General features: G+C 31.8%; 1 protein-coding gene across 1 annotated transcript in view; it reads left to right on the plus strand.

Annotated features, from left to right (window-relative positions):
- The window catches only part of LOC130446447 (otoferlin-like), a 92,431-nt gene that overhangs the window by 44,808 nt on the left and 25,944 nt on the right, over nucleotides 1-21,679 (plus strand). Inside the window, exons 8-14 of the mRNA XM_056782717.1 lie at nucleotides 576-660; nucleotides 9,510-9,666; nucleotides 11,408-11,594; nucleotides 16,182-16,368; nucleotides 17,165-17,269; nucleotides 17,725-18,018; nucleotides 21,380-21,570. Coding sequence (XP_056638695.1) covers nucleotides 576-660; nucleotides 9,510-9,666; nucleotides 11,408-11,594; nucleotides 16,182-16,368; nucleotides 17,165-17,269; nucleotides 17,725-18,018; nucleotides 21,380-21,570 — 1,206 coding nt within the window. The remainder of the gene's footprint in view (nucleotides 1-575; nucleotides 661-9,509; nucleotides 9,667-11,407; nucleotides 11,595-16,181; nucleotides 16,369-17,164; nucleotides 17,270-17,724; nucleotides 18,019-21,379; nucleotides 21,571-21,679) is intronic.

Below are 21,679 nucleotides of genomic sequence, written 5' to 3' on the forward strand. Positions count from 1 at the left end.
GTATTCAGTATGAATATCACCAACCAACGGTTCCAGAAATTCCAACTACGCTGCCGACTATGCTTCGCTATTTTCTTCAGATCAGAATCACTGAAAAGTATCAGAATGTCTGGAAATATCACTGCCAATGCATTCATTCTGTTTTAACATATACCAATGATTTCTATTTTTTACAGAAACCACTAGTCTTTGTAAAGAAAATAAAATTCGGTTCAGTAACTCACATTAAATATTGATTGTTTTTTAACACTCTATTATGTGAGAGAGAAAAAAACAAAGATAGAGGAATAAATATCGGTACAAATAATGAAAATCGGATTTTGTGTTATATTATTCATCTAGCGCATGACAGCCAGCTCATGAAAAGTACAATTTTCTATCGAGCGGCGGTCGACCATCCCGAATGTTCAGTCATCATAGCACAAACACTACTATGAAAACAATTTCGTTTCAAACAGTAAATTTCTCTGCACAAATTTATTATTTATAGCATTTTGCAGCAAATGTAATTTCTTTCCTATCTCATTTATTTTGTAATTTTTCGGTATGTTTCTTCTTTTTCTTCTTGCTAACAGGTGTTGCAGTCTCGGAACTTTCTCAGGGGTAAGAAATTTTTGGGAAGCTTTAAATTTGACGTCGGCACAGTGTGGGCTGAACCAGGTACTAAACATTATGTAGATATAATTATTTTTCTCAATTATTATATTTAATACAAGATTAAAATTTTATTTAATATATGAGGTTACAGTTGAGTTTACTAATAATTATTTAGTCTATAGGGTGATACCAAAATTAAATTATTTCATATACGAGTATAAGCCAGAAAAATACAAAATCAAATAACTTATGATCGTTCAAGAGAGTCTATCTCGAAAGATAACATGTTCAATGAATATAGTTTGCAAAGAAACGATGTAATAAAAAAATATTGGTCCGGGGGGCAGCTGCTTTTTTCAAAGAATTTTATACCGGCTGAGTTCAATGCGATATGCTATAATCGGCGGCGGTAATCTTGACAAAAAAAACAAGTTTTCTAAAGTTATTTTATTCCAGTTGAAATTGTTATATATTGATGTTCATTAGCCACAAAAAACAACCGTCATCGTCAGTCGTGCAGTAGAATTTACTTATCTCAGTGGAAATTTTTACACATTATTTCTTATCTACATAGAAATATAATAATGACCGTCAGCTGCCTGTCTAATGAGGGTAAGACTGTCAGCTACAAGTCTAATGGGGATAAAACTGACGACTTGTCCGTCAATAGCCAATCAGCTGATGGTTATTATCACATTTGTTGAAACTATAATATTATCTAATTTCAAATGACCTTTTCACAATTTATCTAAGGTGTCACATTGTATGTGAAATATAGTATTTATATATTTTAGTCTTGGCTATATAATATAATATGTATAGTCTAAAACTAAATACTCTACACAACAAAGGTTCAAAATTCAAAGATATACCTGTAACCCATTTGTTCTCTCCTTTCAGTGACGAAGGGACGAGTGCTTTTGGTATTAATTTATTGTTTTTCCTCATAATCAGTTGAAACGTGACATTTTTAGTCAGTGAACGTCAACAATATTTTGAAAATACCTTGACCATACCATTTGGTGTATTTTGCAATAGAAAGAATGAAAAAATTAACATTTTCACTGCTGATACATTGCAGAAATGTAAAAATACTTTAAAAATTCAGCAAACATGCTGGAACCGGGAATAATAAAAAAAATTATTAGGTCCCAATTTGTCCTTCACGGACTGCTATGTTAATTCAGCTTTTAACGTGAAAGAAAAACCGTTTCAACTTCTCTGAAAGTCTCCAATGTACATTTAAACATTCAGCGACATATCACAAATTCCAAATTGTAATCAGATTATATGAGCTAACAGGAGTGGATGATATTAACACGGCTCGTATTGTATCATCCACTAAAACATACGGTAATAATGATGACTGCAATCCACTAAACTTGGACAAAGAATGGATTACTCTTTATTTTCACCTTGTAAAACTGAGCTGCGAACAACATTTTTACGTATGGCATACAAAGCTCATATTTGAATCTATGTTCATCTACCCGTGCTCCTATATTATTTTCCATTGAAAATGTATGTGAGGATAGCGAAGATAAATATTTGTTTGTATGGTTTATGAGTGATCAATAATTGCCACCATCCATCACCAGTACTGTGAATTTCGACGAAGTCCTGAGACACATAAAAGGTTTTCTTTTCTGAGTTTTTGACAATTTATATTAAACAATATTATTTTTTTCTTTGATTAATATTTTCTCGGGCGACCGACGATGCAATAGAAGCGCATGGAGTGTGCGACATGACAATTGACTTCTCAGATGATAGTAATAGTTCCCATGAAGACAGTAATTCAACACATTATGAATATAATATTTAAATAATTATAAATATAATAAATAAACTTAATATTTCTATCAAGCGTAAATTTGCTTATTGCTTTCTGAATTAGATGAGTGTATTAATTTTAATATTGTACTTGACCATATTTTCAGTTCCAGATGATGAACACATAAGTATTCGAAATCTCGGAAACTTATTATAACAAAAACCAATATATTGGAACTTTCAGAAAATTTTGGAAATTGTGAACTCATCATTAAACTATAAATACAAGCTTTCTGGAAGTGTTATTTCCATCATCGGGGAAACTACAATATAAGTGGAGAAATAAAAAAGTCAAACAATGTATATAACATGTGTGTTGAATATATAATATTAAAGTTGACTTTGGATTAGAGGATGAATTCCTAGATGTTTTCTTAACAAAGTGAGAAGTAGCAAAAGATTAAGTAGTTAAGTTTTACATTGACTGTGCATGTTGTAATTATTATTATCTTAAAAATTCTTGAATACGTAAAAATATTCAAAATGTGTAATTGAAATTGATTTAATCTTCAAGTAATGCACATATTTTCCCAAAATACTATGTGATGTCAATTATTGAAACTGATAATTTAAGATATACATGTGTAATATTTACCGATCTATCTCTAGACCGGGTTGGAAAGCAAATGACCGGCCGGAAATGTATTAGTTGACATAAGACCATCTATTGTGTGATTTATGAAAACTAATTTGAGTCAATTATTTGGTTGCGACTGAATAAGATCGGTTATTGTTATAGCCGACTCTGGGTAACTCACTAGTCGTGTTTGAACAACACAGAGGGGATTCTACAATGGTCTGATAACATTATCTGCTATTATGCACCAGAATATGAAGGGGTCACCACTACCGGTCCATTTAGACCTAATAAAATCGACTATAGTAAGGTTCTTATTCAGAGACCGTGGTTGTTTCCGTGTGAATATAAAAATCTATGCATACCTAGTTAGAATATGTAAAATATATATAAATAAAGTTATAATAGAAAGATTTTACAGATAAAACAAGTAAATGTAGACTAAGTCCATTTTATAGACCTCTACTTGGTCTATAAAACCTCATTGGTGTTTTAATATTTGGTTTCGGTCTAAAGAGTTGATTTAAATCTAATGAAAGTAGGAAGGAATAAATCTCACTGAGATGGTCTATGTCTGTTTTTTTGTTTATACAATTTTGTGATTGCTCAATGTAAGAAATTTCTGGGAAGGTTCTTTTTTATGATTTGGTACAGTTGTTAAAACGCTTGCAGCATTGAAATCCATCTGATGGTTGGTGTTTGAGGACAATTTCATCTGGGATAAAATAACTTAAATTTTTTTTCGCGAGTACCGCAGCCTTACGCTACCAGTCTGACTGACGGGATGTAATTCTTTGAGAAAAAGAAGCCGTTGCCTCCCGGACTTTATACATTCGCCTCTATTATTTCAAAGATAAACGAATTAATTTTGTTCGAAACCGGGACATTCAAGTATAGCAGTAACATACATTGCCCTTAGTGCAGCGTATATTTTCGCCAGCTAGTGATAATCATTTATTTGATAAATCTCTTTTTATTTAAAATTTGTATTTAAAACGGATTTAAAATCGGATGAAAATATTAACGTGCCAACTTATTTCGGTCTTTGCCAATGTCAAATGGGTCGAAACTCAATATTTTTATGCGTTTTCGAAATCAATTTTTAGGCAAAAGAAACCTGAAATCAAGATGATTAATCAAAAATATGAAATATTGGGTCTATCATTTGGCATGCCCGTAACACAATATAGTCATCAAAATTATTCTCTTATTCCAAATTTATTACCATATTTATTGAAACCTTCAGAAAACACTGGATGCTTACCTTTGCTTTGCTTCTTTAAGATTTTTTTGTGGTGTTATCAACAAGAAACTAACTAAGTAATAATACGTTAGAAGACGTGTTATACCATCATTGATACCAGCAAATTGATAAGTTTTTACTAGATATTATTTGGACTGGAAAGACCACCGAGGTTCGAACGTAATGTTTTGAAATTATTTCTATTTGACCATAGATAAATCTCAGAAAATCTGAAGAAATGTGAGCTCTATGTAGCATACAATCAAGGTATAAGTATGGTGGTGATTCAGAAGTGGTGGAATTAATTCAGGAGCACCACATAACCATGGTGATCGTTGAAAGAGGTCATCTTAATTCGCGCATTTCGCTTCCTTTCTAGGTTCTTTCCATGTATGACAATGATCAACTACATATCGCATGATTTGTCTAAAATTACTATGAAGAGGTTGAATTCCGGGCAGTCGTATGACTGACTAGCTGATAGCTTTGAACTCAATTCAATACAGCCTCTTTGAGACTCTTTGGACCTCTATTAAATCTTCCCAGGAATTCTCTTAGCTGAAATTTGTGAGGAGATTTGTAGTATGCTCTAACAAGTTGCAGTTGATGTCAGAGAAAAAAATATTCGCAATTAATTGAATAAAATTGAATACATTGTTTTTCAACTTTGTTCATAAATCTTTTTTGTTATATTCGTGTATATCCCACAATAATGGTTGGAAGACTACTAGACTTTACAAATACTTCAAATTATTGAAAAAGTCGTACATTTTTTTTATTAAGTAACCTTACAAAAACCACAAAGTAATATCAGTGTGGTTTCACTCAAATCAATACAGTCAATTAAATAGATAGTGGAAAAATATTTTTAACTCCAGATGGAAATTGAAATAATGATGCTCACATATTTCTGACAAAAGTCGGATTTAATCCATAGGGAAAATATAATCAAAGTTCTAAAATACTAAGAGTTAGGTGCAAAACTCAGACTAATTGTAATGACTATGTATAAATCAGAAGCAAGTGTACTGACTATCAAAGTAAAGAATTCACAATTAATAAGGGAGTGAGATAATGTCTGCAACACTATCAATGGGCAAGACATTGGCAGACTAGATACTCCTCAGAAGTATTTATAACATGTTCGCAGAATCCGCAGTTGTCATCCTGTGCCATTCTGATATGGTTCTGTATGTTCGTGATGTAATGAATTATTAAATATGTAAATATGTTATTTTGGAGTAACGCTTCTAATCGATTCATGCAGAGCATCCTGAATTATTCTAAAAATTTATAAATTATAACAAAAATCGAAACATTAGCAGGTTAGCTTATGAACACATTATCTATAACATTAGTGTAATCTGACAATGTTAATAGCCTCGTTTAGAATAAAAAAATTAACAGATATCAGCTGGATTTTTAAGAATGATACTTACATAAATAGTCAAAAAAAGCCGTGAGCAGCAGAGCTCCATCACGAAAGTCGAATTTTTCGTCGAATGAAGAATTTAACTAATACACAAACAAATCTTTCCATAAAATGAATTTCTTGGAAATGATATCAATTCTCAATCTTATTTCTTTATATGGAAAATTTGCTATTCCTCAATAACTTATCATTTCACAAGTTAACTCTCTCTCTCGAATGAAAATTCATAATTTCAATAGACCCGGTGGTCTCGAACCCTCTTGTTCAATTCCAATTGACAACATAGAAAAAATTGTCATAATGACAAGAAATTTCGAAAATGGGAAGTAAAAAAAATCACCCTAGCAACGATCATACTCGTATTATTCATTAAATAGGAGGCGGTCCAGTTCAACTATTACAACGGTCAAAATGATTTCGAGCGTTTTGTGCTAGAAGAACTGAAGAAGAAAACTTTGAACTTGAGAAAGACAATTCTCCAACATCACCCCTACTTGCATGCGAAGTTCGAACCCTCTAGTTAAACTTTCTCTGGCCAAAAAATAAGAAAATATAACAAAAATGACCATAAAATGGAGAGGGGTGGAGATGGAAAGTTTCGACCTTAGACAGGAAATCATCTCGCAACTAATTGAACCTACATGTGAAATTTCATTTTTCAGTCGCTTTTCGTTTGACCTGCAGAGGTGAGCAAAGGTCAAAAATCACTTTTTTTGCACTGCGACCCCTCGAAATATTCATTTGTTTTCAACCAAACTCTAATAACATCAATCCGCCGCCAAAAAAGCCATGTATGCTAATTTTGAACCAAATCGGACCCATAGCAATTGCTCGAGAGACGAAAATAAGAATTGTAGCTTAAACAGATATATATATATATATATATATATATATATATATATATATATATATATATATATATATATATATATATATATATATATATAACTACAGACATTCGAAAAACCATCATAATCGTGTTCAGGAGGTCTCAAAACATGGGAAAAATAATGTGCCCCCCATTTTTCTTCTAGTCATGCCTACCGTAATAGTCTAATTTTTCCATGAAAAATTCGACTAATAAGCGCACCGAGACTAAGACAAACTGGTTATTCAAGTTTTCTATCTTTAATCTGATCAGCTTTTCACTATGGTAAAATGCCACGATCAAGAGTATTTTTGCATGTGTTAAAACAGAAAATTATAAACATCCACAACAAAGATAAAAAATTTCTTTAATTTCTTGCTTCTTAGACCTTTTTTTTATAATTTTATTGATAAAATGTTTTGAGTTCAGGTCTCCTTTAATTAGAACTTCGTATTACACTGGAACAAATCTTGACTTTCCGACCCATAAATACCACAAACGTCAATATTTTTACCTATTTAAAACAAACTCACAAGTGAAGTGACTTGAAATTAAGACTTTTTCCTTCAAAGTTTTATTATTTCATGTAGGTATATTTACATATATTTATGTTTCTGAATGTTCTTGATTTTAGGTATCTTCTATTTCAAATTTAGTTTTCGATATATTTTTTGATAATTTTTTAAAAGAAAGATATAAATAGACGTTTCGACTTTTGATAAGAAGTTAATAAACAGTCTGATCTCATCTTTATTTTAAAAAATTATCAAAAAAACTAATTTTGAAACAGAAAAGACCTAAAATCAAAAATATTTAGAAACATAAACATATCAAAAGTTCTAAGAAATCGAGAACATTTAGATGCATCAATATATTAAAAGGTCTAAGAAGTCTAAGAAATAAGAAATTGAAGAAAATATATATGTATATATATATATATATATATATATATATATATATATATATATATAAGAAAATGAATGAAAATGAATGAAAATGAATATATATAGAAAACAGTCAATCATTTGCATGTATGCTTTCAGTTACTTTATGCACGTATTAACTTCCATATTTTGTAGAGTTGGTTAAAAATCTTTGGAGCTTATGCTTATGTAGCGTATTTTTTTAATAATAATTCATAATTATATATGTTAATTGTCACTTATACTTTGAAAAAAAAGATAATTTATCATTCTCCTATCCTCTTCAAAAGTTTAAATGATTGAGTCTCTCAAAATTATCGAGTTTATACCGATTTCTGTTAATTGTTATAGCTATGTAAAATGCAAGTTCAATGTATTTTTCACGCCTCAAGAGTATCTGACAGTTGAGAAAGCGATATAATAGGCAGAAAATCACTCTTTTAAGAAAATTATTGAGTTCGTTAACAGAAACATATCCATCCACATCCACATCCATATTGTCCAAAATAATTCAAATATTTCAATATTCAACAATATATTAATATAATAATAAATTAATATAAATAATAAAAATCACGTATTCAGAATATATATGTGGATAATTTTTCATCTATAATTATTAACAGCAGCTATCGTTAACTAAAATAAACCATGTATTTCTCATTCCTTAAACTCTAGGTTTTTTACAACTCATTTTAATCTTCCTGAATTTGTTTCAAAAATGTTTGAACGAGAAATTAATTCCAACGCAGGTATAAAGAATAGTGACTTTCAGGGAAAGAATTAATATACCCTAATTTCCCTTACCTTTACCATTCCAAACTGTTTATCAAGAAAATTAGTTCATAGAGAGACTAGTTAATTTAATTTAGTTACTACTTGTTTCATTGACTGGTTCAAAGTAGAATGCAGAATCCAAATAGATCTCTAAAATTAGGCAACAATCTAACCGTTGTAAATAAAGAATCTGACATAGTTGTGCAATAATGTGTTGACTTTGGCCCTGTTAGCTGTTATGCCACTTCGGCATATAGATATATTTTGTTGAAGATATATTTAACGTGAAAATCCTTTATAAAGCATTTTTTGGTTCAAATCCATACCACATTACAACCACCCCAAATAATCCGTGTATATATCTAGTACCTATGACGTTAATCGTCACTGTAGCACTACTGAATTTATATTTTGAACGAGATGCCTTTCCTGTGCTAGTGAAACTATCTGTATTTATATATTTTTAATCAATTAAGTTCTTTAATTAATTTAGATCATTTTTTTTTACCATTCTATAAGAAAATAGATAAAAAAAAACAAAATCGAATGACTTAATAATGATAATGATGCTCATTAAGCCTTAGTCAATTAAACATGTACGAGTACTTCATATAGACTAGACTAGAAAAGTAACTTGATCTTAAGTTCAATATCACGAAAATGTGGACACAAATTTTTCTAATATATAAAAAACATGAATTATACAAATCAAAAACAAAATATCGAGTAAAAATCACTTTAACTGGATGTTTAATGTTTGACACACGCAATTACAGTCACAGCGATTTTATGAAGAATTCCTCTTCAAGATAAATTCGTAGTTGCTGGCAAGTAAATTTAACCGTTTTTCGAGTGGTTAACGGAGCCTACCCTTTATTATTCACATATAGTGGATGATATCTTACCACGAACCTGAACTTATGATATTTATTTTGGAAGTAGCTTGCAGGTGTTTGACTTTCTTAACTTAGCATTGGCTCTGAGAAAGCTCGTCGTATATGTTATAAGCTATAACAATAAGGAAGAAAATTGAAAACGCATCAATATCTCTTGTGTTTCTATTCCTTTTGTTTTGTTTTTATCAACATAAATATTGACAAGTAACAATTACAGTAGTGATTAGTATTGGTGGAAATGGTATTGTATTAAATTAGACAAATAAATAATAATAAAAGTATGCTGCAAATTATCCATAGTTTACACCAAAATATTTTAAAATCATACTCGTATAAATATTCAAATAATTATTGTTTAAACAGATCACCAGTTCTATCATAAATGGGCCGTTCTTACTGATCCCGATGACATTGCTGGCGGTCCTAAAGGATACTTGAAGTGTGATATAAGTGTAATTGGTAAAGGAGATAGCGTCAAGGTACCTCCCAAAAGCGATAAAGATGAGGATGATATTGAAGCGTAAGTTGTCTAACTTTTACTAGTTCTCGGTGTTTCTAAAATTTTAAATTCTACAAATTATTATTAGAGACTCATCAGACAATTTTTTTTCCAAATTTAAATAAGAATTGAAAATTTTGTAAATTCCATGCAATCACGAATGTCAAGAACCGATATTTTTTCAACATTATAGAGAGGTAAAATTAGCAGCCCTCACCTTATTTTTTTATTTTATTTTTGCACGCTCTTTGAGGAGAATTTTTCAAACTATCAATATGTTTGGTAAACTATTGATTCAAGGTAACCGTTGAACCAAAAATCTAAATTACATGGATTCTATTCCGAAAATCCGGGAAGCCAGAGTTTCACGATCCTCGAACTAGGATATTTTGGATAGAACATTTATCTTGAGGTCTATACTTGAGCACTGAATAATTCCATTTATTCTATTTTTCCACTAAATAAAAAAATGCACAATTAAATTGTCCTCCATGATCCCAATCCATACTGTGTTGATTTGATGTTCTTTTTATTTATTTAAACAGTTTTTAATTACAAACCGGTGGGGCTCTACATACAGTGTATCTTGCTTACATGATTTGTTTTTATACTGACACTAAACTATTTACTAGCACTTATCACTAAAATATTCACTAATACTTAACACACTAATTTATTTAAATGCACCGTTTGGTTTACTTCTCCTCATCCCTATCCCCCACCATGATATTAATTTTATCACTAATTCTGTCCAGTTGGCAGAGACTTTATACATACTAACTCGCTTTTCCGAATTATCGATTTCCTGTAAATCTCTTATTTGCCGTGAGCAAACAAAAAGCCCTTATTGGATATTGCCTCTATAAAAACTGTCACAACATAATGCAAACAGGAGTCCAGAAGGATACAAAGAAATGGCCACCGTATAATCGGCGATTCACCATACATATTATAGTTTCTTGGAACAGGACCGGCCTCAGGTCTTTATGACGTGATTACTATAAAAATTTATAATGCATACTTTTTAAAAACATTTTCCATTAATAAACAGTACATTATTTAAAAATTAGAGATTTAGCTGCATTTCGTCTATAATCTATTCACAAACTACATAACTTGAGGTAAAAGAATTTGAGCACGTTGGTTATGGTGATGGTATGAGTGCTCTTTTTAAACTCGCTATATGGATGCTTAAGAGTTCATTTTTTCAGTGCTTGTTCCTGGATCTTAATCAATTCTATTCAGAATATCTGTTTGTTCTTCAGCAGAAAGACGATGTACAAAATGCGTATCGGTCATTTCAGAATTTATGTGAATGATATAAAATGAATAAATCGAGCTATTGGTATAGACAAATTAACGTGAAAATGACAGACTATAAGAGTGATATCTCCGAAGAGGAAGGCTTAAAGAAATTAATTTTATAGTAGTAAAGACCCATCACAATTTTATAAGGGCTAAATGTTGTCGCACGAATTTAGAAAAATCCTGTATATATAGAGAAAAAAACTCTTAGTACAAAATGAAGATTCATTTGAAAATCTGGTTCAAAATTTATAATAATTCATTCTAAACTCTATCTGGCTCATACACTCTTTAGAGAGAGGAAGTAATAATTATTTTTGTCAAAATTCTTGAAACTAAATCAAAATTACTTCTCTAGACAGTTTTAGAAATCTGTCAATAGAATCAATATTATAAGAGCACCAATTCAATGTTTTTTTGGTTTTCTTTGTTAACATCAATTTTATATATTTTCTAGTAATTTACTTCTTCCCGATGGAGTTCCCACGGATAGGCAAAAAGCTCGATTCATTGTGAAAATTTATAGAGCTGACGGATTGCCGAAAATGAACTCCTCGATAATGGCCAACGTAAAAAAAGCATTTACGGGAGAGCTTAACGACCTTGTCGATCCATACGTGCAAGTATCCTTCGCTGGTTTGATGGTAGGTTAAACAATAACATAATTTCTTCATATAAAATAGCTTTCAGAGAAAATCATCTGAGTTAAAAAAATGACATTTTTTGACAACGTATACATTTAAAAAAAGTTAAATCTCTGAAAAAAAGTTCATTAATAACTGAAATGTAATGTAAATGTAATTTCCTTCCATCGTGAAGGCTATAAATTAGGTATTTTTTAATTAGTAAGTATCGTACGTAACACAATGTGGGTTACTAAAACGCAGATCATTCACTTATTATGTTCACGAGGTTTTCTAATGTCTCATCTTGAATAAAAATGACAAAAATTTTTGATAGACGCGATTCCTCAGGATAATATTCTAATGCTTTTCTTCTTATTTCTTAATCATAAAATGGGTGAGATGAATTTAAACACTTACGTAATTTATGCCATCACACTCTCAATTCCTATAGCTAGTAGATATAGTAAATAGATACAAATAGCCCAGCAAACTTTACCTTGAACAACATATTAAAACAGGACCGGCTTAACGGTTTATATTAATGGAGGAATTTATATCATCACTCTCTCCTTAGATGGAACTTATATATACTTGTACACTAAACTGTCTAAATCGGCAACTAGACCCATCTCTGCACTTTCCTGTCTCATGAAAATAAGAGAGTTCCGTCTTCATTAGTTACTAATAACGGGGGGCAGGAGATACCAGTTATTATGTGGACACCGGTATCTTAGAAGATTACCTCTATCATGTTCCTAATGATTCGCCAATCCAGCTTGTTTCTTACATCTTAATCATTGCCAGTTTCTCCACGTTGGATTCCAAGACAAAGTCTTGGAGACATTAAAGCACCTCCCACAAATCACGGTAGGTTAATTAATCTTGAAATTCGCTTTTTGTTACTAGGTAGAGGTAGGCGTACCGCGAATTGTGTCTGAGTCTCAGTATCTTGTCGGGGACTGAAATCTGCTCTTAAAGTTTTTCTAATTGTCAAACTTTGCAATTGTCAACCCTCGTGAAATGTTGATACTGGCGGAAATATTGAATGCTAGTGAATAATGTTCTGGAAGAGTGAACAAATCTTGTCTCTGCTCTGTTTATTACTCATTCCAGAGAAAATCACTATCTGTGTCAGTCTTTCCCCTTTGTGTTCCACCCAATGGCCTGCCCGTCTAGCTTGATGGACGCAAAATTGAGTTTCTTCTCTATATCTCAGACTGTATTATCAAAGTTACCTTTTGCGTAGATTACTATGTCACAGGTATCCTTGACAGACTGACGAGGTCAGTCAACCCGCATAAGAGTACGTCTACTAATAAGCTCCACGGGTATACGACATACCCTCGTAAGCAGTAACCGAAATGGTGACTTATCCCACTTTCATTTCCGCTGTTCCAGTAGATAGTATTTTTGCCATTCATGTAGAGGTTTCTTATGGTCAAAGGAGTCTCCTATATCTAAACAGACACTAAGTTCTTTTCTTGATTCGAAAGAGCATTCTAAATTCAGTTTGTCAATTATACCAGTGTAGTCTCCGTAGATTTGCATGTTTGGTATGCAGAATCTCTGATTTAATGTAGTTGTCGACAGTTTTTTCAATCTTTTTAGTAAAAATATCTGAGGCTGATTGTTCTGAATGATTTAGGATGTGTGGTGTCTTCCTCTCCTCTTTTTGGTATGATGTTTACTTTTTCCCTTCTCCAAGGCTCCGGTATTTGGCCGAGCTCCATACTGCTTCTGCAGAGGCGGATCAATTGTGGCAGGATTTATTCCTGTTCTCTTTGAAAAAGAGCTGAAACGATGCCGTCTACTCCTTGTGACTTGAACGGTTAAAAGGTGTGAAATAGTCCCTTTTATTTGTTTACTTCTGTCTACGTGCTTGGCCGTTGCCACAGTTTCTCTCATAACTTTGCTATGTTTTTCCATTAATTAGTCGACGATCGGAATTCTCCTCCAACTCCTGAATTAATTCATAATATTTCTTCATGTTCTTCTTATCCAACTCCATTTTACATTTGAATTAGTTTTTCAGCCTATTCCGGTAAAGAAGTTACAAGGCTTTAGAATAAAATGATACAAATCTATGGAGATTTTTATCTCAGATACCATATTTTCCAAAACTACAGTATCAATTTCTACCTCCAAGTTCTTATTTTCGACACAAACGAGTATTCCAATAAAACAATTAAATAAAAAGAATTACATTACTGAACAACAAAAAAAATAGACCCTAATATAACACCGTCTCAACCCACTAACGTCTGTAGTCACTATAAGACTTTTCGAAAACTATGATCGGGTTAACCCGACCATGATCTGGGGGTTCCGAAAGTAACCCGGATCACATTCATCGTTCGGAAACTGATTTAAGTTAATCCTTAATCGTTATCATATGATCATTTTTACCCTTGTAGCTCAACTGACGGGTTATTTCATTCGTCTATGGTTTTTTGAACTTGAAAAGTTCTTTATTGGTAGGTTACTGAGGTTTGGAATTTATATATTTTTTGAAATTTAATTAAACTTTACTGCAAAATCTGTATGAGTGATAAATCCCTGCCCAATAACAATTATTAAACATCTTGAAACTATTATACAACTAAGTAAATATCATCGAAAAATTAACACACACAAAAGTAATAAAACTCAAAAGTTCTTGTAGATCTTGTTATAGATTTTCACTGATAATTGAACATGACGTTCAAAAACTATCTACTTGAACTCGGATTATAGTTCCTGAAAAGTCCTTATGCAATCATTCGTAACTAAATAATGAAGATCTTACTAAAAGTGGGTACATGACAATTCTCTCGTCTTAGAAATATTTTTTAACCAGTTCAGACGGTCAGAGGCCGAAAACGGTCGATTCATATAGTGGTAGTAAAAGCTTCTAGGGAGGTGAAGCGTTACTACTTGGTGTTGGGCACTTTGATCATATCTGAAAGTTTAACTAGAATCGGCTGCCAGGTATCCTACCGGTCTTGTCTCCACCATGCTTGGATATAACGGTGGAGTAGAGTTTAAGAATTTATTGTCACAAAACAGAGGTGGTTCTAGAACGACTTGAGCTTCTACATTTGATCAACATATCGCTTCAACATTTCCTCCTTGTCTTGTCCTCTGTAGTTCAAGTCTCTATCGATAGCCTTTGGTTCAAGCTTTGATAGCTTTATATACCAATTACTTGGTGAAATTTCTCTGTACTGAATGACAGAATTTTTACTATCATAGCTTTCTTAGGATTAGGTACCAGAATCTCTAGTCAGAACCTTATTTGCCTGTATGAGATCAGCAAGCTTAGACTATAGTAATATTTTGATCCCGATGGTAAATGTGTAATAATGTATTCAGTAACAGTTGTGATGTTTCCGGATAAAGCTGCAGGCATCGCAAATCTTTCTATTTATCTGTTGGATGAAGGATGGACATGCACATCTTTTATATGATATTAGATAACTCCGTAGCTATCTCAACAATTTTGAACCAATTAATCACCCGTATTATCACAAAATATATTTACGGGCATACCATAATGTGCAAATAAAGGCTTCTTTATATGGAACTATTTCATAAAGTACTTAGTACCATACAAGTGTCAACTCATTTAGAATACTTATCCACCTCGAGGAAAAATATCGTTCCTTAAAATGCCAAGGTGATGCATTATTTATTCTTATAAGAATAAAACAATTTTTTACATATTTTTTCAATATTTCACTTTTCTATTTTTATTCAATCCTAAGCCAGATTAACTTGGGGTGTATGACTGTTTTATTGTTATTGGGAGTTGTGACATATACTTTTTTCTCTTTCTATTTTATCCTTTTTGTCTGCGATAGTTCTTTCGAATTTTCAAATCCGTGTTTTTTGGTCTTCTATAATTATTACCTACTATTTCACAATTACAACTCCTAGTCAAACGTCACTCCTATGTGACACATTATATTTTACGTTGTACCTGAAGCATAGCTTCACACAAGATATAATTTTGATTTTCGTCAACTTTTTACTTCTTAGATTTTTTTATATATTTTTCGTGAAGAATCATCTTAGATCTCTTTCGTTTGTTGTTTGTTGTCTTTGCGATTGTTGTAGCTTCTCTTGAAACTACTAAAACGATGTTATATGTTATTTTCAAAAAATTTCAAATTTGGCGGTTATTGAGAGATCTTGATTAAAATATACACAAAATATGCCCTAATTGAAATTTAACAAATTTTCATGTTGATCTATAGATATTGTTTGGTTAGTTTGATTCATTTTTTAGCAATAATGCCCAAAATATAGGTTATCATTCCTCATTTCATAGTAGCTTCATTTTTCACACACGTTAATCAATATAATGTATGTTGTCTACGAACAAAAAAGTGAGAAGAAAAGTCCATCATTTTTAGAGGCGACTCTTCTTCATTAGAAGTATTGAATTCATCCACACCCTCAAAAACACAAAGGTGAAATTATGCTCTTCAATATTTTCTAAATATTGATTTCCTCATAACTTTTCAACAAACTTCTTGATAAATGTGTGATTTTAAAAAAGGCTCTAACTACATACTCTATTTTTTAAATAATATTGCAATGGTTAATTTAATCTGTCTATTCCAGGGCAAAACAAGCGTGGTAAAGCACAGTTATGCACCGGTATGGAACGAACAATTAATTTTCACGGAAATGTTTCCGCCCCTTTGTCAGCGGATAAAAATTCAATTGAGAGCTGACGATCCAGTGAAACCGACGGTCATCGGAACCCATTTTATAGACTTAAAAACTATTTCCAACGATGGCGAAAAGGGTGAGATATGCAGGTTAGGTTAAGTTAGTGTGAAAAGTGCTTAGTTTATAAATCTTAATAACATTTAGATTTAGATCTGCTATCAAACTACTTGTATAGATTTAATGGTAGTAGCCTCTGAATTTATTCTTACTCAAAAACATTTACTTAATCAATTTCCTTCGGAGATGTTGAGAACAATATTGCAATTGGTAAAAGTTATGATAATAGACAACAGAATCGGAGATAATCAAAATAATGATTTCCCTATGTTAGCAGTAATATAATGATTCTTTTTTTTTTTGAAAATTCGAGTTATGTCATGATTTGCACGAAAATTGAACAAGCTAAATATAATCGTTTAAGTTTTTCGGCTCCTCAATCTGATTACATAATCATCACTTTTTCTATCAAGCAAATATTTGTACCAAAATTGAGAAAATTAACATATTTTTCGTTTACTATGACCCATCTCCAGTCTAACAAGCTTACTTTATTCAATTTTGGAAGCATTATTTGCAAAATAATTAATAAATTACATCAATTTTAATGTTCTTTCTAAATTCGATTTCTCACATATTTCATGGAGAACTGTTTTGAACATCTTAGATGATATTGTGTCGCTTCTAAATTTTACTCAGAACAACTGTTAATTTATATAAAATCGTAAAGGCACTCAGATTGTTCAAGATTTTTCTAACTTTATGAACACAAACCCTTTTACGAAATTCTTTCTGTATATCATGTGGCTAGCTAGCAATTTTATGGAAGGAACCAAATAATTAGATTAAAAAATACAATTTCATATTTTTTATAGGTTTTCTCCCGACATTTGGTCCATCTTTCATTCACATGTATGGATCTACAAGAGATTACAGTCTTATTGACGAACATTCCAGTTTGAATACGGGGCTAGGAGAAGGTAAGAAGTGACAAATCCGTCCAATTCAGATAAATTTAGTTCAGTCTGGGACATTGCGTTAAGCACTATTATTCACTTGGAATATATTAAACATCATGTATTCCAAACTGGGCTGGAAAACTCATCATGAAGTTAATGTTTACTCTATAGCCTAATAATTCTAATAAATAGGAATATATTTTGATTAAACGATGATAAGCTGATAATAAATGTTGTGCGTTTATCAATAAAAGAAAATAAAATTGAAAATAAAAATACTTTTACACATGATGTAAAATGAAAACTAAAAAAAACTATTATAAATAAAAAATAATTTGATCTTTTGAAATTTCTAACTGCATTTCGATGTTCACCCTTTGGGAGAGATATCTAGTAAGAAGGTGAATCTAGAAACGTTTTTTTTAAAAGATGAGATTAATCAAATATATGTTTAAAATATTTCTTTTTAATTTCAGGTGTGTCTTATAGAGCTCGTCTACTAGTCTCAATACGAACTGAAATCACTGATAGTATTGACCTTTCACCGGTAGCAATAGAGCTAGAACCTATTATACCAATCAATGAAGCTTTCTATGCTAAAAACGAGGAATTCTTTCTATTCGCCACCATTTTAGATGCTTCTATTTTAGAAAAGAAGTTGGGAGATAAAGCAGTGCATTTTGAAATCAGTGTCGGTAACGCTGGAAATTCTATGGATGGACACAATCAATCTACTCGAGAACACTACGATTCTGACAATGAGGAACTGGGTAAATACATTGGATAATTTTCTTCAGCTCCTCACTTATTGGACCTTCTTATAGATTTTTCGTGATAATTTATCTTTGTATAAAATCTGATTTTATAAAAAATCGTTCAAAAAAACATATAAAAATAATAGTAATAATAATAATGATAATAAAACTAAAGGAGATAAATCATCACGAAAAATGGATATTGAGATTGAGATTTTCAAATCAAATATTTTTTCAACACTATTAAAAAATAAAAAGGTTTTTGTATTCTACCGTGTGATTATATTGATGTTGTGGAATTACAAGTAATTAGTATATTTTCAACGAAACCAAGTCGATATTGGTGGTCAAATTACACATTACAGTAGAGCTAAGTTTAAGATATTCAATATTAACGTCTTTTGATATAGAATTTAATGAAAATTTAATAGACTATAATCTTCTTCTTACCTCCATAATATGTCTAACACCTGTTAGTTCTTCGATTTCTTTCCCCACTTTCGTGGTAAACCTCTACTCCGTGCTCTAATTAAAGATTTATCCCTTGCTATTTTGCTATTTTTACCAGTCTATCGTCTGTGATACCAATTCATTAATGTTATCTACGTAACATAATTGTCCAATTTTTTCCGCTTCTTTCTCGATCTAATTGTGTTTTCCCGAGATCCACCTGAGAAGTTTCATGATGTTCCTGGTCTTGTTTCTGATCTGTAGGTCGTTATAGGTCTAATTGTTGCTTTGTAAATTTGTGCCGTTGTTTCTTATGTGTATGTCCCGCCATTCTACGTTGATATCCTGCGACCTTATTTGTTCAAGCTACTTGTCCCCTTACCTCGTCTTTTACCTCTCCACAACTGGCTATGTCAATTCCAAGGTATTTGTGTTTTATTCTCTGTTGTTGTCGACCTAGTTCTAATTTGTATCTAATGGGCTCTTGTGATGTTGTCATGCATATGGTTTTTACAACCAAGATGGTCAAATTATACTGTTTTTCTGTGAGATTGAAGATATTCAATAATCTTTGAATATCATCTTCATTTTCGGCACATATCATGGCGTCATCGGCATAGCACAGGATTTTGATTTCTTTGTCACCCATTCCGTAACGTTTGCCTAGCCGCACCTTTTTTATGATTTGACCCATTACTATGCTGAATAACATGGTTCTAATTGAGTCTCCTTGTCTGATACCTCTATTGACCGGTAAGGGTTTTGTTTGTTTACCATTAATACGAGCCTACACTTGATTCTCTGAGTATATATTTTAGATGGTCTGGATTATATTGATAAGTATGTTTCTATTGCACAATTGGTGAATAAATATTCTAATTTAATACGGTCAAACGCTTTTGTGGGCCAATGAAGCATAAGAATGATCGTTTCTCATATTCTATGGATTTCTCAACCATTGTCGTAGGATAAATAAAGCATCTATGCGGTCTTCCTGATATAAATTCTTGCTGTTCGTCTTCTAGTGTTGTGATGGAGTTAACTTTGTTGGTGATAATTTTTGTAATAGTTTCAATGTTGAAACTGGCAAATTTATCATCCTGTAGTTAGCCGAACCTTGTTTATCTACTTCTCTCTTTCTTGTATTTAACAATGCAGCAGAATTTTTCGGATAAGATTTGTAAGTTCTTGGGTAAGAGATATTGGCCACCGTACTTTAGTAGTTCATTATGGACTCCATTTTGCCCTGGAGATTTTTAAGATCTGGTTGTAGGTAACAAAAAGAAGTTGAATAAGTTATGCTGGACAATAATTGGATGGGATTTACTGATTATCATACTGCTATTCAAATCACGCTAGAAAATAGTAGCTTGAATGGATTTGAATCACTAGATAATATACAAATCTTTCTCGGGGAACATATTCCTGTTCCAGCGACAATCTGTTTGTAAGCGATTTATAATTGTTATGTTAATAAAAAGAAAGACGCAATTTTTAATTTACAAATAATGAAATACAACAAGTTTCTTCACATTTGCAATTGAAAAGTTTCATTTTCTGTAGTCCCATCATTTTTTCTTCCTTTTTTCGTCATATTTTCAATTTTTTTCTTATAATAGTATAATAAAAGTTCTCTGTTTTTTGTTATTTACTGGTAGATGCTTTCACAGCAATATTTTTAGTGGAAAGGAACCGAAGTAACTTATTAAAAACGAGTATTTAAATAACGACCTACAATGTCAATATGAGAGCTAACATCTCTGCAAATATAAGATTTCTTATATTTGCAGGCCATACCCTTGCCTGCAGATGAATCGGTCTTTGCCTACTTTGGAGCCGGTTCTCCCTTTTCAGTCCATTGTTTTGATTGTTCTTTTGTTTAAAATGTGATGTTGTTGGCTCACGTTCCATCCATGGTTATAGAATGACGCAAAATTTGGACTTTTTTTCTGTGAATAATTGCCAAAAACTCGATGAAAACATCTTCACGATGTTGTTTTAGTTCCATTGTGAGCAAACGCGGTGCCCATTTAGTCGAAACTGCGATGCTGATCTTCACAGGCTGTAGGGCCTCGCTTAAACTTTGCTACCCAATATTTTACTGTTGATAATGAACGAGCATTCTCAACCAGAATAGAATCTAGTTCAGCTTTCATATTGGTTGGGCTTACGCCTTAGAAATTCACTGATAACGTGCACCATTGCTAATACAGTGGTATTTTTCAAGCAACTACCACCATCTCCAGGTTAAGCTAGGTACTCTGGGACTATCCTCGAATCATACAGTACAAAATTTGATACAGTTACATCCTCTAATGTTAACACTATGCAAATCAACACTGGAAAAGTATGAGTCATCAATACGATTTATTGTTAAATCAAATCTCCTTCTACTATTTTAACTACCAATTGCCATTTTAAATATTATGGGGTACTAACGGTTTTATCAATTCTTAAATTTATTTTGAACTTAACTATTATATAATTATAACCAAACATTGAGCCAAAACAGTGAAAAAAAGTTCTTATTGAAGTGAAAATTTCAATACCACGAAACTGTTAAAAAATAACATTTATTTTCCATGTTACCAGTCGATACCTAATATAGAAGCACTAATAACTAGGCACGTGCCCAATTAATTATACTTATATCAGTTTTCCAACAATTATTTTACATCTTAAGACCATAAATCTCTCAAACCTGACTGAACTGATATAAGATCCAAGGTAAAGCAAAATCAAATCGCGCACCACCAGTGTATTCAACTTTCTGGACGCTTGTTGTATGTAGGTCTCAAAAACTTTTGTTTCCGAAGCAAAATGCTGCCAAAAAGACTATACTACGTGATAAAAATTTACTTATAGTAATTCATATAATTTTTTATGATATAAGTACTACACATTAGTATCTAATAATTATTTTCAGAGGTAGTTACAACAGAAAGTGCCTCTTGGCAAAGCACAACGACTCCTACCAAACCAATGACTCATGATAAGGCGTTTTACTTCTTACCTTATTGGGATAACAAACCCTGTATGCACATTAGATCGGTGTGGCCAGATCATCGGAGACGAATGTACAATTCCAATATCATTACAAAGCTCGTAGAACATTTCGTAAGTATTTATAACAAAAAAGATCAGTGATAGATGAACCAATAAATACAAATGTAAAGGTGTTTGATCGTATCACATTTTTTAACATAACCAAAGTTAAATCTGAACT

The sequence above is a fragment of the Diorhabda sublineata genome, chromosome 7 (genome assembly GCF_026230105.1).
Source record: "Diorhabda sublineata isolate icDioSubl1.1 chromosome 7, icDioSubl1.1, whole genome shotgun sequence".
Classification (NCBI taxonomy): Eukaryota; Metazoa; Arthropoda; class Insecta; order Coleoptera; family Chrysomelidae; genus Diorhabda; species Diorhabda sublineata.